The sequence below is a fragment of the Alligator mississippiensis genome, chromosome 13, assembly GCF_030867095.1.
Source record: "Alligator mississippiensis isolate rAllMis1 chromosome 13, rAllMis1, whole genome shotgun sequence".
Classification (NCBI taxonomy): Eukaryota; Metazoa; Chordata; order Crocodylia; family Alligatoridae; genus Alligator; species Alligator mississippiensis.
The window spans coordinates 53,457,040-53,472,377 of record NC_081836.1 but is presented as its reverse complement, the minus strand read 5'-3'; the positions used below and the strand labels follow the sequence as shown (position 1 = coordinate 53,472,377).

At 52.8% G+C, this 15,338-nt stretch overlaps 1 protein-coding gene across 1 annotated transcript; it reads right to left on the bottom strand.

The window, feature by feature from the left end:
* Positions 1–6,715: 6,715 nt before the first annotated feature.
* On the bottom strand, positions 6,716–12,362 carry LOC102571643 (urotensin-2 receptor). The gene is made up of 2 exons (XM_006265968.4): positions 10,341–12,362; positions 6,716–7,605 (listed from the first exon to the last, which is right to left on the bottom strand). The coding sequence occupies exon 1, from the start codon at positions 11,457–11,459 to the stop codon at positions 10,344–10,346; it is 1,116 nt and encodes a 371-aa protein (XP_006266030.2). The 5' UTR covers positions 11,460–12,362; the 3' UTR covers positions 6,716–7,605; positions 10,341–10,343.
* Positions 12,363–15,338: the final 2,976 nt, after the last annotated feature.

The following is a 15,338-nucleotide window of genomic DNA, read 5'->3' as shown; positions in this document are numbered from 1 at the left end:
CACAGGGGAGAATGGGAAAGGGCTACAGAACCCAGGGGAGAGACTGCACATATGCTGCCTACAGTGGCTTTTGAGATGAAGACACAGCCGGGCTTCTCCTATCTGTGGCTAGTGTGTCCAGGACTGGCCCATGGAGTCGGCTCCTGGCCAGAGCAGGCAGTGTCTGTACTGGGGATGATCTAGAAGCAGAGTCATCTCATCTTCTGAGCCTGCAGCAGAGAAAGGAGGAAGTAACTCTGCGCGACAAGGGAAACAATGCTGGAAATCGCAAAGATAAGCGGAGAGCCCTACGGGGGTTTCCCAGCATGTGCAGTTTGCTCCATCTACCAGCAGTGCCCTTGCAGTTGGTGCTTTGAGCAGGAGCCGGAGATCGGGGCAAATTGGTTCTGCCGCCACCATGGTTGATGGCCTTGGGCAAGTTACTTAACTACTGTTTGCCTCGGTTTTCCCACCAGTGAAATGGAGGTAACTGGCCGCATCCGCAAAGCAGAGTCCTGCCAATGGCTGGGGCCAAGGCGGTGCAAATCATGGCTCCTCTTCAGAACCACGGATAGCACATTCCCACCCGGCCACTTCCAGGTGGTTTTGGACCCCAGCTGCCTCTGCTGCACAGCTCTACAAAGGGAGGGTCCTTTAATGTTGGACATGCTGGGTCATTGTTTCCCAGAGACCTCTCCTTGCTGACCAAACACTTCAGCAGAGTTTTCCCGTTTCCCCTTAACATGCTCGCAGGTGCAAGCATCCAGTAGTTCTGATGTTTCTCCTCTAACCAGAGACTGGCGCTAGGCCCTGTACAGATCCCCGACTTCCCCAAAACAATGCTTCTGCCTTGGTGGGTCTACAGCTGCAGTTTACAGTGCCCTCCCTGGGTGTCACAGCCAGACTACTTGATATTTCAGACTGCTGGGAGAGAGGCAGGAGTTGTTCAGCTTCCTTCCCCCCTTCTCTGCCTTCCTAGCCCTAAATGCTTACCTTTTGCAGATCTACCTGCTGAGGCAAGGCCTCAGCTCAAACTGGTAGTCCAAGCACCGCAGGAGATCTTATTCCATGTGCAGCATTGCAGTGTTGGTCACAGACTGTATTCTGCTTAGGCAGAGTTGCCTTATCGATTAATAGATTAAGATGTTAGGGGCTGGAAGGGACTTTACAGGATCTTTGCATCCAGCCCCCCTGCACTTAGGCAGGAAAGACTGCTGGGGTCAAATGATCCCAGCCAGGTGGGTGTCAAAACGCTTTCTGAAGATCGCCAGGGTGGGTGATTGTATACCACCTACCTCACCAGGGAGCCTGTTCCAGAACCTCAGCGCCCGACTCGTGAAGCTTTTTGGCCCCTGCTTTTCTTTGTCTCCTGCCAAAAGCAGCATGTAGTTTTAAAAAAAAAAAAGGTCAACCCTGATTTGGCAGCCAGTGCGCTGTGATCCTGCCTCTGCAGCTTACAGGGTGATCTCATGGCTGCCTTATGCTTCCTTTGTGCGTTTGGAAGTATCTGTTGTCTTGTCATAAACTGCAGCCGTAAGCCCACCAGGGCAGGGGCACTGTGTTTTGAGGAAAGTCAGGGGGTCTATATAGGGCTTATCCCCAGTCACTAGTTAGGCATTGTTGGAGGAGACATCAGAACCATTGAGTGCAACAATTGTCTGCTGTAGCATGTCAATCCTGCATCCCGAAGGCTGTGTCCAAAGGTCTTTTGTGTATAGGACTAACTATCAAAAACTAGAGAGGACGGCGAGAAGCAGGTGAAACAGAACCGAGAGTCTCCGAGTCTCTGCAGTACAAGCAGTGACCTTCGAAGTCATTCAGGGAGCTCCTCTGATGCCTAAAGCTTCCTTTCCTTCTCCTTGCCAAGAACTCCTCCCAGGAAAACATCCCACCCTCAGAGAGGCCTTGATTTTACTTTGTTACCAGGTCCATGATCCTGGAAAAAATTCCTCGGCCATTTGCTCTCCTCTTTCCTGGAGTGGACGGAACATGTTGCCATGAAAAAGCAAACGTCTTTGCTGCAATGATGTTCTCTCCCCCCCGAGTCCCTCTCTCTTGCCTGGGCATCTTAGTGTTTCAGCAAATGCTAGTCAGAGGTAGGGGGCAAGGGGTTGCTAACTTGCTGCCCTGTGAGTTCAGGAAGTGACAGGCAACAGGCAGTCTCCATGGTGATGCCGTTTCTCCTTGCCAGCCTGAGTGATCCTGACTCCTGACCTGAATTGCTTCATGTCACATAGTCATTGCTGGTTCGGTAGTCTTGTGATGGGCAGAGACGCAAAAGAGGCAGATGATGGAAGCTTAGGCACAAGCACAAATTGCTGCAGAGACCTCAACTGCTTCCACTCCCCAGGAAACCCTGCCTTCTGCAGGCGAGGGGTTTGTGCATGCAACTTACTGCCCACCTGGGTAGTGGAGTCCTTGGACAATAGGTCCTAATCTATTGTGTCCCTTGGCACTTGTCACCGACTCCTGGCGACATGCCACCTTGATGGCTGGTGAATGTGGGATCTGCCATGCGGTAAAACGTGGGCCTCCACTGCTGTTGTTGCTGAAGAAATAACCCCATTATCTGTTCTACATAGGTTCTCCTCTTGCTCTCCCTGGTGCACTAGCCCCTTCTGGGACTACGTCTCTGGTAAGTGGCAGAGTCTTATTCCTGCTGGGGCTGGCCACTACCAGGAGATGCAGTGCTGTCTTCTGTGCCAACCTGGCAGGGGTAAAGATACCTGCGTTGACGTGGTGGTCGGAATTAGCCTATGAAGCACTGGTGAAGGTCTCTAGAAGCGTCACATCGCATAACGTTGGCTTCCCAAACAGCTGCTCTTTCTGAAGATTGGTGTGGCGTTGGCTTTGTCTGCATCATAACGCAGCTGAGTAAGGTAAAGCGTTTTGAGCTCCAACGCTTGTAGTCATCGTGCAAGTGGGTGTGACTGGGTCATTTTGTTTGTGCTGGTGATGGGAGCTCTGCTGAGCACCAAATGTGCACGTTGGGAGCATTGCTGGCTGCATGCTTGCCTCGCAGGAAAAGGTTTCCTCCGTGATGCCCAGCACAATGCAGCCCAGCAGCAGGTGAGCAGGGAGAGCATCATGAGCTTTTGCTAATCTGAGAAAGAAAATGAGTTTGGATGAGCCATTCTGAGTATATATGAAGAGAAGCAAAAGTTACCAAGGTGCCTGAGCAAAGGTCAGCCCCCAGGCAGGTCAGAGAGAGTAAATCCAGCCAGAGAAACCTGATTGCGTCCTTTGTTTGGAAGGATTACAGAGTGAATGGCTGACGGGAACATGGCCAGCTGCAGACTTAGATCTTAGATATGGTCTCGCAGAATCTTACTTTAAAATCCAATCCATCCATTTAGATTGGCCTTGGATAAGAAACCTATCTGCATGGCCTCTGAACCCAGTGGAAAGAAAGGGGGAGCTGCTGCTGGCAGTGGTTTGGACTGAGCAGCTGGCTAGCCTTGCAGAAATCCCGGCAAGCTTTGTTCCTGCTTTACATCTTCGTGACTGTTCCAGAAGAGGGAATAAATAAACTGTGTGTTAATGAAGCTACAGGAGATATGAAATCGGGATAGATACTCCATAGCACAGACCATGAAACTCTGCTAATGAAGCAGGTTGTGAGAGGTTCCTAAGTATAGAAGCCAAATACCTCATAACCAGGCACTCTAATTAAATGGGTGTGCTGCCTCCTGGCCAGTGTGCACTGCGTGTACAGCTAATAAAGGGAGGAGGGTAGTCTTGTAGCTAAATGCCGTGTCTGGGAGTAATGAGGGCTGGGATCTCATCTCTGCTCTGATGAACGCTCCTTCCTTAGCTTTCATGGCTGCGTCCAGGTGAGCACGGACGTTCGGTTCCCTGGGGACAACTAGCCTTGTGCCGCTGCTAGTCCCCAGGGAACACTGCACGCGCCTTCTGGTGCATAGCAGGACCCTGGGTGGGGTAGGGGACTCTGGGGCCAGCAACTCTGCTGGCTCCAGCAGCCTTACCTGAGTCTGGGGAAGCTGCAGCCGTGTTGCCCCTGCAGCTGGGAGCCTGGCTGGCAGCTGGAATATGGCTCCAGCCGGCCAGGCTCCAGTTTTGGGTGGCACATGCTGCCTCCACATGCGCTGCCCTGCTTTTTTTCTGCATGGATTTTTTTGACCCCAGGATTTCCCAGGGTTAAAACCCCTGCCCCTGCACAGCAAGGTAACAGCATGAGAAGCACCTGAATATGTGGTGTGTGGCTTAGCAAACGGGTCTGCAGCACTATATATTGCATGACCATGCTCATTTGGATGCAGCGTGTTTGTGCATCTGTTTTCTCCTCTATAAAATATCGATTGATCCTTCATTGCTATCAGGGTGAGGGCTGGAGAGTGATTACATCTCCTTCATCACACCTCCCAGCCCATGGGCCCCACTGCCTGTAAAGTGCTTTAGGATCTTTGGGTGGAAGAAGCTTATTAGAAGGGCAAAGGCCAAGGAGGGAGCTAGTCATTGATTTCTGGTCACTTGTACGGCAGTAGCCCTCCAACCCAGACTCATCTTACCACCTAACTACTGTCTGTGTCCTCCTCCTCCTCCTCCTCCCTATACTGTTGTCTTGCTGCTGCTGCTGCTTCCTGGCATGTTCTCCATGTCAGGGCAGCAGAGGCAGGGTTTTAATAAAGAGCAGTCTCAGCCCAACTAGGCACAGAGCCGAGATCCAGTGACTAATATCTGATGGTGGAAGGCTCCAGCAGGATCCCAGGAAGCGACAGAGCATTAATCACCACCCGCTGCCTGGCAGCAGAGGAGAGCAAAGTACGTGTGCCGCAAAGACCTCTGAGGAGCTCACGGGTGGTGGGCATGCGAGCTTCCCTCGGCCTGTGCTCAGCAGCTGCTGGAGCTGGGGGCTGCTTGGTGCCCAGCTTGAGTGAACTGGCCACTTCCGGATTAGCACCACTCCTCTGGATGCCTGTGCTTCTGCGTTTAAAGGAGGAAAAGCTCTTTTCTATATCTCCTTGGGTATATAAAAGGAGAACACCCACCAGTCGGGTATTCTTTTGTGGTGCCGCTTCCTCACCTGGGCCCAAGGGAAGTGCATCTCCTTAGACCCGCTGTTGGCAGTGCTGTTACAGGAGCACTATTTGCTGCGTCACTGAAGCGAGGCCAGTCTTGTAACCCAGTGAGACCCAATCACCCCCTGCCCTCCCAGAGGAGCTAGGGATACAGCAAAACCCGCGTGTACCCAGGGTGCTGTTCCCAGAGAGGGGAGAATCTATTAATTTGCTCTCCCACTTGCACACGCACACACACTTTCCTGTCTCGTGCACACGCACGCAGATGCATACTTTCCCCAGAATCCCTTTGCCAAAGAGGCTGGTAGGTACAGAAGCAAACCGGTTGTTCCTGAAATGCAGAGCATCGATAGCGCAGTGCAGTGATTGCACTGCATTAGGTGAAGTGTCCGTCAGGGTAGGGGAAAGGGATGGTGTGCGTGTGCTGTTTAGGGAGACGGGTCTCATGCCACGGGCAGTGGGCTGGACCGCAGGATGCCTGGGCTCTGTCCCATCTGCAGGGCAATCTTGAGTGAGTCGCTTCATGACCCTGTGCCTCAGTTTTCCCTTGTGTAAAACAGGGATAATGGCAGTGCCCTGCTTTTTAATGGGCTTTGAGGTGTGCTGATGAGCAAGGCTCAATGGAAGCCAGGTGCAGGTGCTGTTCAGGAGCCTGAGTCTGTGCCCACCCCACCCCAACACACACTTTAACCACCAAAGCTGCTAGATATGCTTTGTGGGTGACAGTGGAGCAGTGAGCCAGAGGGCTGGGCCTCTGCTCCATTGCCAGCTGCAGTGTTGGGCCCCAGTCTGAGCCCGGCCTGCTGTAAAGAAATAGCCTGCCTACTGGTCTTGGGGACAGGCACGCACCAGGGGCTCAGCATGGGGCTGGCGTCCAGTTTGGGACTTCCAGGGACAGAGTACCATGCACAGCAAGTGAGAAATGTACCTGGATCGACTTGGTGTGAGCAAGCGGGGCCGACAGATAGCCCACAAGGTGCATGCTTTCCCCGCGGGGCAGGGGCAAGCTGGGTAGTAGCAAGGCTCTGCTAATGTGGTCCTTACCAGACAGCAAGTGGTCTTCAAGGCCAAACCATCCCTTCGGCTCTGCCATGGGGAGTGTGGGCATGCTGCAGACAGTGACCAGACTAGTGACTTCTACCAGCCCCTCTTCTGGTAAGACCCCTCCCTCCTGGGCTGTATTAGCAAAAGCCTCCATCTCCGTGTATCACCCCCCATCCCGATGCATGCCCCCAAAACATCCCAGCAGCTCCCTGCCCACAGCCGATGCATGTCTGTGATCCCCCATGTCCCTGGTGGCAGTGATTGCCATCTGGTTCCTGTGGGTACAATGGGGGCAGGAACCTGTGAGGTGACAAGCGACTGCAATGGCAGCTTTGCCTGAGTGAAGACTGAAGGACTGGGCCCTGCTGTGCTTTGCGTATGGAGTGAACTCAAGAGGGTAACAAGTTCCCCATCCCGCCCCATAGCATGGGTGGTCTGTAGCCCAACAGCTGGGGCTGCCAAGACAGACCAGCCTCCGTGGGAAGGAGGGAAAGGGTGGTGGGCACCCATTTGGATTTGGAGGTCCAGTCCCTGCCCTTTCGGAGAGGCAGCCTTCCCCCAACATGCTGGTGGGGGGGGAGCTGGGACTGCCAAACAAACCCCATAGATATTTGCCCCATCCCCTGCTGCCAGAAGAGACTCCAAGGGATACATGATGGGACTCTGTTTTATTTTAATTTTGCTGCTTCCATCTCTGAACTCATTCATTGCAGCACCGCTCCTGGGGCAGCGTGGAGGGGGGGGTGCAAGCAATGGTCTGGGGTGTCCTTTCCATGGACTGTGCGACGGGGCAATGGCCTGCGGATTTGGGGTGGGAGAGGGGAGAAAGAGAGCCTCTGTCAGGGCAGGTGAGAGGGAAGAGGAGTTCAGCTTCACCCAATGTCAGAGGGGCCTGGTCATGTCCTCCCTGGGGTCTGGAGCAGGCCCTGTGTCAGTCCTGGGTGTGCATGAGATCTTGTCTTATGGCCTGGGTACACTTTGCCCCTTCGAACGTGCGGGAGATGAAGCCCTGTGACCGCAGCAGTGTGACACCCACATGCATCCCCTATCGCCATAGTTGCAACCAGCTGGGCACACTGCTGTCAGTCCCAGGGGCAGGGCTTTGCAAGATGCTCTCTCCAAATGGAGGGAGGCGTCCGTCAGCCTCTGCTTGGTTGCTTGTAGGGTCCAGTCCCAGATGCACTGTGACCCGCCCAGCTTTCCCTTGCGGATGTCTCTCCGTGGGGTCAGCAGCGGGGGTAGCTCAGTGCTAACTGCACTCGTTGCCTTTCAGAGCGGTACCCATGGAGCAGGCTGGTGGGGACAGAAACCTCCTGGCTGGACAGCAGCCGTTCAGGGCCTCCTCTCCGCGGTGCTGCAGGGATTGTCCCCGCTGGGTCCAAGCCAGCAGAGGGGAGAGCCCTGCATGGGGCAGGGGGAGCAAAGGGAGGGGACTGGATGCAGTTTTACCATCATCCTTCTCAACCTCTGTCTCCTGCGGGAGGGTCCTGTCACTGCGATCTTCTGGCAGAAGAGCAGATGTAGGGAGACCTTCCCCTGGATGCTGGGGAGAAAGGAAGGGACAGCATGAAAGCCTTGGTCTGGCTGCTGAGGGGACAGAGAGGAGCTTAGGGAAAGCAGCTGTTCAGTTCCTACCTGATTTTTGTAGGGAGTCGTGGTTGGAAAGCTCAGGGAGCAGCATAGATGTGGAGGTGGCTGGAGGCAGGGGCAAGCAAAAGATGTGGGAGAAGATCATGTGTTAAGCAGTTACCGTTGTTGACCAATGACTTCCCTATCGTGGCAGGGGCAGGGCATTGGCCCTTGTCTCCGCTGCTCTTACATCCAAGGGTGTTGTCGGTTTTTTGGGTGTTGTGCCTGGCAGCTGGGTGTGAGGGTCTGAGGTGGTGACTGGGGGTGCTCCTGGGACCTACGAGTAGGTGTGAAGTAGTGAATGGCAAGTATGCATGGGAGGATGGATGCCTGATGTGGTAGGGGGCTGGGGACAGCTGTGCCTGGGAGGGGAGTCAATGTTTTGTGGGGTGTGAGTAAGAAGTATAGCTGGTGGGGAGGGGCACAGTGCGTCAGCCAGCACCGTGCAGCCCGTCTGTGCGTATGTGGCTTGCTCGGAGCGGTATCAGCAGACAGAAGCTTCTTTCATTGCTGTGGCTCATTAGTCTTCAGAAAGACCAAAAGACAGCACGAGGATGGGCTGAGCCAGGCGGAGGCCACCCTGCGTTGCACAAGGCCCAGCAGCTGCCCTGCCAAGCTGTGCTGCGCAGGCCTGGGGTGGGATGCAAGCTCGGTGCTGCATGGGAGCGTGTGGTTTGGGACCAGGAGGGCTGCAAAGGCAGCAGCAACCTCCTCGTGGGCACTGCTCCGGAGAGGCTTGCCTCCAGCCTTCCTTGGTGGGCAGGGGACGTGCATTGACATAAATAGGCCTATCTTGACCGTGAGCTAACTGCAGCAGCGCACGTGGCCACACCTGCAGTGCCACGAACGGACCAGAGGGAGTGCAGCCATGTCTGCATAATGCCAGGACCGAGCTAATTAGCCTTGACATGCATTGATTAGCCCACCTTTTGCACAAGCACCCCTGGGTGTTTAGCACCTACTGGTGTTAGCTGAAGGAGGAGCTGGCATGAGTGTTCCCTTTAACATCATTAATGAACCTGTGCAAAACTCTGGGTCTCCTGACCCTGAGATGGTACCTTTTATCAGACCAACTAAGATATCACAAAAAAAAAAATTTTTTTGCAATTTCTTAGTTTATCTAATAAAAGATATCATCTCTGAACCAAGAGTTTTAGAGTTTTACATTTCTTTTTGTCTCGGACCAACGTGGCTATGAAATGCATCCCTTAATGAAGCTATAGCATTCATGTTAAAGCTGCAGTCATTAACTAGTCCTCCTAGCATCCCCTCTGCCTTGGGAACCCAGGGTCTCTGCTTACAGAGGTGCCTTGTGTGCATTAGGTGCATTTCTCCCAGACTTCCCACCATTGCTACCACCAGCCAGCTGTGAGAGCACTAGCGCAGACAGCCTCCGAGCCTCCCCGCCATTTTAGCCACTGCCACCGTGACTTACTGTGAGCGGGCCAAATCAGCGCGACATGTAAAATCTGGCGGCCTGTCTACACTGCAGCTTGCTGTGACCGTTGCAATGGTGACGATGTGGACAAGGCCTTTGAGTTGCAACCCGTCTGGTTTTTCAGAGCCCTGTCACACAGCAGGGTTTACTCCGCCCTTGGCATGCAGGGTTTGGACTTCCACAGCCCGTGTCTAATTTGGAGCGGTCACAGTTTTATAAATCGGCACGCAGCTCCCGGCCTACGATTGAGATCAAAACTGCCCGTCTAAAATGATGTCAAAGCTGGTCCAGCTCAGTCCAGAGCCCCAGTTTTACATGCTAATTATTTTCTTAATACACCTCAAAAAAAAAAAAAAAAAGCAAACCCAAAAAAACCTCAGTAACTTGCACTAGACCCTCAGAGCCCTTTGCAGAAGTCTGGACTTGAACAATTTTGGGTTGGTATAAAGAGAAGCTGATAAACTGGTTCCCCTTATGGTCAAGGAGCTCCCTCTATGCTGGGAGCTATCATTTGAGTCTTTCTTTTCATCCCCATTTTCATGTACCAGCGTGGTGTATGCTCTAAGCACACTCAGATGTTCAGCAGATGGGTGTTTGATTGACATGTAAATTGCTTAGAAACCATGAATGGAATTAACTCATTCTAGGAGGAAAAAAGCGGCATCTGCATTTTCAATTCGATTACTTTAGATCTAAATGTACTCTCTTTTCCTAATGTGGAGGAACAGCAGTTGCTAAGTATTAAGCGATCCTTGAAGCTGGCCCTGGTTGCCAGAACACTGAGGCATCGTCCTTCTGCTATGTCTTTCCTTTCCATTCCCTAGATGTACTAGCTCAGAAAAAAGGATGCTCAGCTTAGACCTGGAAGAAGCCAGATGTATTACTGGCACAGTCTCCTACACATGTAATGACTTTCCCAGCACCACAGCAGGCAGCGTGAATACAGCTCGGGGTCTGCTGCTGCTCCAAAACACGGGTTTCTTCTATCGTGTTACCAAGCAGTGACTTGGTTTGCTCGCAGCAGTAGTAGGTTCTTATCCCCTGTGTTGATGGGCCACTGGAAGGGGATCAAGTGGTCACGGGGTGATTGATCTAAGCTAATATCTGGGCAGATTGCCATTGTACAGGTACCACCGGTGGTCAGAGAAGACACGAAAACTTTGCCCATGCAACAGAAAGGAGCTCCCTCCCCCCAGTTCACATCTACTCACCTCTCACAAGGAGCAAGCATCCTCACTGGGGACCCCTTTGATCTGAGCGACTGCTATGGCCTCGGTGTAGGCATGGCTTCCCGAGGACACAGACCTCCAGGAGGAACTTCTCTTGGACTTCCACCGGGACAGGTGGCTGCCATCTCTCTGGCGGCTCCGTAAATACTCTTTGTAGTTCTTGGAGAGCAGCGTGTACAGGAAAGGGTTAATGCAGCTGTTGCTGTAAGCCAGGCAAGTCACCACAAAATTGATGTAGACCACAGTATTGCTGGGGAGGTCTGCCAGCTGGTAGTAATAGATGCTGAGCAGCTGCCAGAGCCAGAAGGGTATGAAGCAAGCCCAATAGGTGAGAACGATGCTGAAGATCAGGTACAGCACTTTCTGCTTGGGGCATCTATTCATTTTCTTGAAGGTAAAAACTGCTGTCTGAGACTTCCAGTAAGTCCTGGCCAGCTTGACATATAAGTAGCAGATGATGAGGCCTGGAGCCAGGATGCAGGTGTTAAACAGGACGGTGAGGTACACCTTGTAGGTCTCCATCTGCCACGTGGGGTGACAGATGCGCTTGGTCACGCCATTCTGTTTGCTAGTCCTGAGGTCTATGAGGATCATGGTTGGAAGAGAAAGGAGGAAAGACACCAGCCATACCAGGCAGGTGATCGGTCTCCGATAGACACTGGACCTTCTGATGGTGTCTAAGGGCTTGGCTACTGCGAGGTACCTCTCGGTGCTCATGATGGTGAGGATGAAGATGCTGGCATGCATAGTGAGGAGATCCAGGCTGAAGAGGACCCTGCATCCGATATCTCCAAAGTACCAGTCCTTCACGAAATAGGTGCAGACCACAAAGGGGATGGTAGACAGGTACAGGAGATCCGCCAGGGCCAGGTTAACAATGTAAATGTACATCGAGCCTGTGAACTTCAGGGAAAGGTTTGTGACCACCAGCGTGTAGATATTGCCGACGATGCCCACCAGACACATCACAGCCAGGATGCAGCTCAGGACGGAGGTGACCAATAGGTCGCTGGTGTCACCCAGGACCTCAAAAGTTGCATTGGTCTGAACAGTTGTATTCTTGGGGTGGCAGAGGGCAGATGTACATTGGATTTGCTCCATTTCTTGTTCTTGGGTCCTGGAGTGATCCAGTCAGCAGGCAAGTGTGGGTGGTTCCAGCCGGAAAGTCCAAATTATAGATGGTCTTAGCATCGAAGCTGGTGTTTTGAAGAGCTGTCGTCAGACGTACAGCGAGGCTCCGCATGGCTGAGCTGATGGGGCTCCATTAGACGTGGAGAGTCCTTGTTGGCGTAAGAGCCTCAGCCTGAGTTTTAACCCATGCCAGCACCTGCAGACATCCAGCCTCAGAGCAGCTCTCTGCTCTGTTCTCTGTCCCCCGGGCAGAAAACGATTTGAAAGGACTCCCAAGGCAAGGGGGGATACGAGACCACTGCTTGCAAACGTCCAGAGGCTTGTGCCTCCAAAGCAGACGCGAGCAGTAGCAGGCAGGAAGATGGGGAAGCGATTGATTTGCTGGAAATAATCCTCATGCTGCTGCCTAGCCTGTTGATTTTCCTCCCGTGAAAATTCAAGCCGTATTTGCTCTGACTCCCTTCCTTAAATGGTCCTGGTGACTCGGGCGGGCTTTGCGTCTTCGGTGACTGACTCATAGGTGTGAGCGAGACCGGCTGCTCTCCAGACCCGTCCCAAGTTCTGTTCCACATGAGATTACAGAGAGCTGATGCTGGGAGCGCTGGGCAGGAGATGCCGATATCCTTGGAGAGAGACGGTGAGAGAAACACGCGGGGGCAATCCCCTCTCCTCGCAGATGCTGGAGTGTAAATCGGTCGCAACTGCGCTTGAATGCCAGGGCAAATCTGAGCTGCTGCTTGAATAATACAACCCGAGCACTGTGGGGTCCATGGCTGTCCCCAGGATGGCGTCGGGGCTGAGTGGAGAACTAGGAGGATCCCGGCTCGCTCCTCTCGGTAGAAAATCCATTCACTTTCCACAAGTCTCAGCCGGAGGAGGGTGGGATCTGATGGCTCTGACAGCCCCACAGAGGTGGGATTTGTCTCTCTTTCCCCTATAAGGAAGAGCTAGTAAAACCAGCGTCAGCACGTCTGCCCATCGCGGCTGGGGCACTCACCTGGTGCCCCTAAGCCGTCACGCTTAGCAACACGGTGAGCTGGGAATCTGCCTCTTTCTGTACTTTTCAGTACAGAACCCATGAGAGCTTTGGCTTTTTTGCTTTCTAAGCTGTTATGCTGTATCAAACGCTTTTTGGGGAGCCAGCTTTGTGCTTCGATGGAGGGGTTGCAAAGAGGGGCTGAAAGGCCGATTCTGTCTGAGGAGCACGGCCTCCCCCTCCAGGTTGGGTTTGGTGACAGGACTAGTTTTAAACCGACCCCATCTTTACTTCTCTCAAGACAACGAGGTTGTGAAACGGCATCCAGAGAGCAAGATCTAGGAAGAGGGAGTGGAGAGCACGAAAAGAGACATGGGGGGACATAAAATCAGGGGAACTTGAGCAGCGCGGTCCTGGCTGATAGTGGAAGGAAGATTACCATCCTTTAGATTTCGACAGTGCCCTTGATTATCAAAAGGTAGCCGAACCTAATGATGTAAAGTCCCTGCCCTTTTGCAATGCAGCCACCTCTGGGGTGGAACACCTCAGCTGTTTAGCAGTACCTAGCAACCCTGCATAATGGTTTAGGAGAGAAAAACAAGGAAGAAGAATGCTGTATGTAATTGCAGCACTTGGCTCCTAATTATCCCAGTTTGTATTTTGGCAGGATGGTGGGGAAACTGGATTGAAGAGGCTGGCTGGTGCATCATGGAGTATTTTACTCTCCTCTGTGAGCCATTTACTCTCCTTGGTGAGCCATTCATCGTGAAGAGAAACCCTGCTGCAGCAATTGGTTGCAGGTGAAGACAGTGTCATTGTTATTCTGTCCTGGCAGCAGTGCTAAGAAGGGCTGCATGCGCTGGGAAAAGGAAGAGGCGAGATCTGCATTTCTCCCACACAGGTTTATTGTGGGCTGAACAGTATTTTAGTTCTTTGGCTCTCTTAGCCCTAGAGGCCAAGACCAACTGTGCTGTGACCCCTGTATCACCAGGTCCCTACCTCCGGTTACCATATCACGAGTCCCTACAGGGCAAGTTCCTTGGCTGGGTGTGGGGAAAAAAACTCCGGAAATTCAAACCACAATTCAGAAATACCCAGCAGCAGGCAGGGTTTCCAAGACATTGTGGGTGTTGATTAAAACCGTGATGCCACTTAAAAGACTACCAGTAATACTGGTGCTGATAGAGCTCTGTAATTAATGCGTATGAAGTGAAAGTAATTTGTATTTGACGTTTCACTTTTACATTTAAATGACTTTTTCCAACAGACCAATTCTAGCCTGACTACCCCTGGGCTGGCTACACTCGGGGCACAGAGATGCTGAGTAGGATGGCCTAGCTTGGCAGTCACTTCTCAGTCAATCTGCACCTTAAGGGTATGAATTTGTGTCTGAAGCAGGTAGGTGTCCACCAGCCACCCTAAAGGCAACCATGGTTTCTGGCCATGACTCCAACTCCAGAAACCTTTGGGACTGCAAGGGACACCAGGCAGTGTTTAGGCCAGGGGTGGGCAATTATTTCGAGTGGAAGGCTGCTTACTGAGTTATGGCAAGCCATTGAGGGCCACGTGACAGGCAGCCAGGGGCAGATTAATATTAATTTTCTAAAATTTTTAGGGGCCCTGTGGGCCGAATAGAATGGCCTGGCAGGCCGCATCCGGCCCGTGGGCCACATTTTGCCCACCCCTGGTTTAGGCACTGGTGGGGCTTTGACGGGTGCTGGGAAGTGGTAGCAAGGGCAGCAGAAGTGTTGAGGACTGCAGGTGCTGGGTGACGCTAATGGTTTTGGAAGGGAAGAGAGGTGCTGGGGGCCGGGGTGGCTGTGGGCATGCTTCCTATCTCCAGCCAACACAGCTGGGCATCCAGAGCCATACTGTTTCAAGAGGCTTCAGCACCAGTCTCATTGTGACCGGATGCACCACTTCCCCTGCACACTGCTGCAGCATAAGCTCATGCCCAGGGACTAGATGCTAATGGCCAGCACTTGCCACCTCGAAGTAGCCCATCAGTTCAGCATCTGCCTTTGTCCTGCCAGACTCAGGCAGAGACTAATGCAGCCTTTGTCACAGCAAATGCCTGGCTCGGTCTCCTAGGTAGGTCGCTCTTGCCTGAAGCCTGTTACAGAGCAGTGCTCTGATTTGAGGCAGTGCTCGTTACACAGAACGCTGCCTCCGGCTTAGCTGTGGTTTCCAGAGCTCTGCAAAGGGGAGTGCAGCAGAGCCCCAGGGCTCAGATGCTTGTTTCCTTCCCCTCAGAAGGGTCTTCACTGCTCTTAGCTGCAGGGGGGCACTCAGATGGGGGGGTATGGCCAGCTGAAACATCTCCCCAGTGCACGAGTGCACTCCTTGACCATGTAATATTCAGATCGTAGAAGCCCTGTCCCATGCTCTGTCATTGCACTGCCCAAGGCAATGAACCGAGGACCAAGCACTCTGCCACTCTGTTCCTTGGCCAGATCCCAGAAAGTCCTTAGATACCCAAGGAAGCTCTTATGGAAGGAAAGGCTTATTTAGTCTGGAGAAGAAAAGGCTGTGAGGGGATTTAATAGCCACCTTCAACTGCTTTGAAGGGAGTTTCCAAAGAGGTTGGAGCTGGACTGTTCTCAGTGGGGACAGATGACAGAACAAGGAGCAATGGGCTCCAGTTGCAGCAAGGGAAGTTTAGATTAGATATTAGGAAAAACTTTCTCACTAGGAGAGTGGTGAAGCATTGGAGCAGGTTACTCAGAGAGGTGGTAGGATCTGCATCCTTGGATGTTTTTAAGGCCTGGCTGGACAAAGCCTTGTCTGGGATGATTTATTTGGGGCTGGTCCTGCTTTGAGCAGGGGTTTGGGCTAGATGTGACCTCCTGAGGTCCCTCCCGCCCTCATTTCCC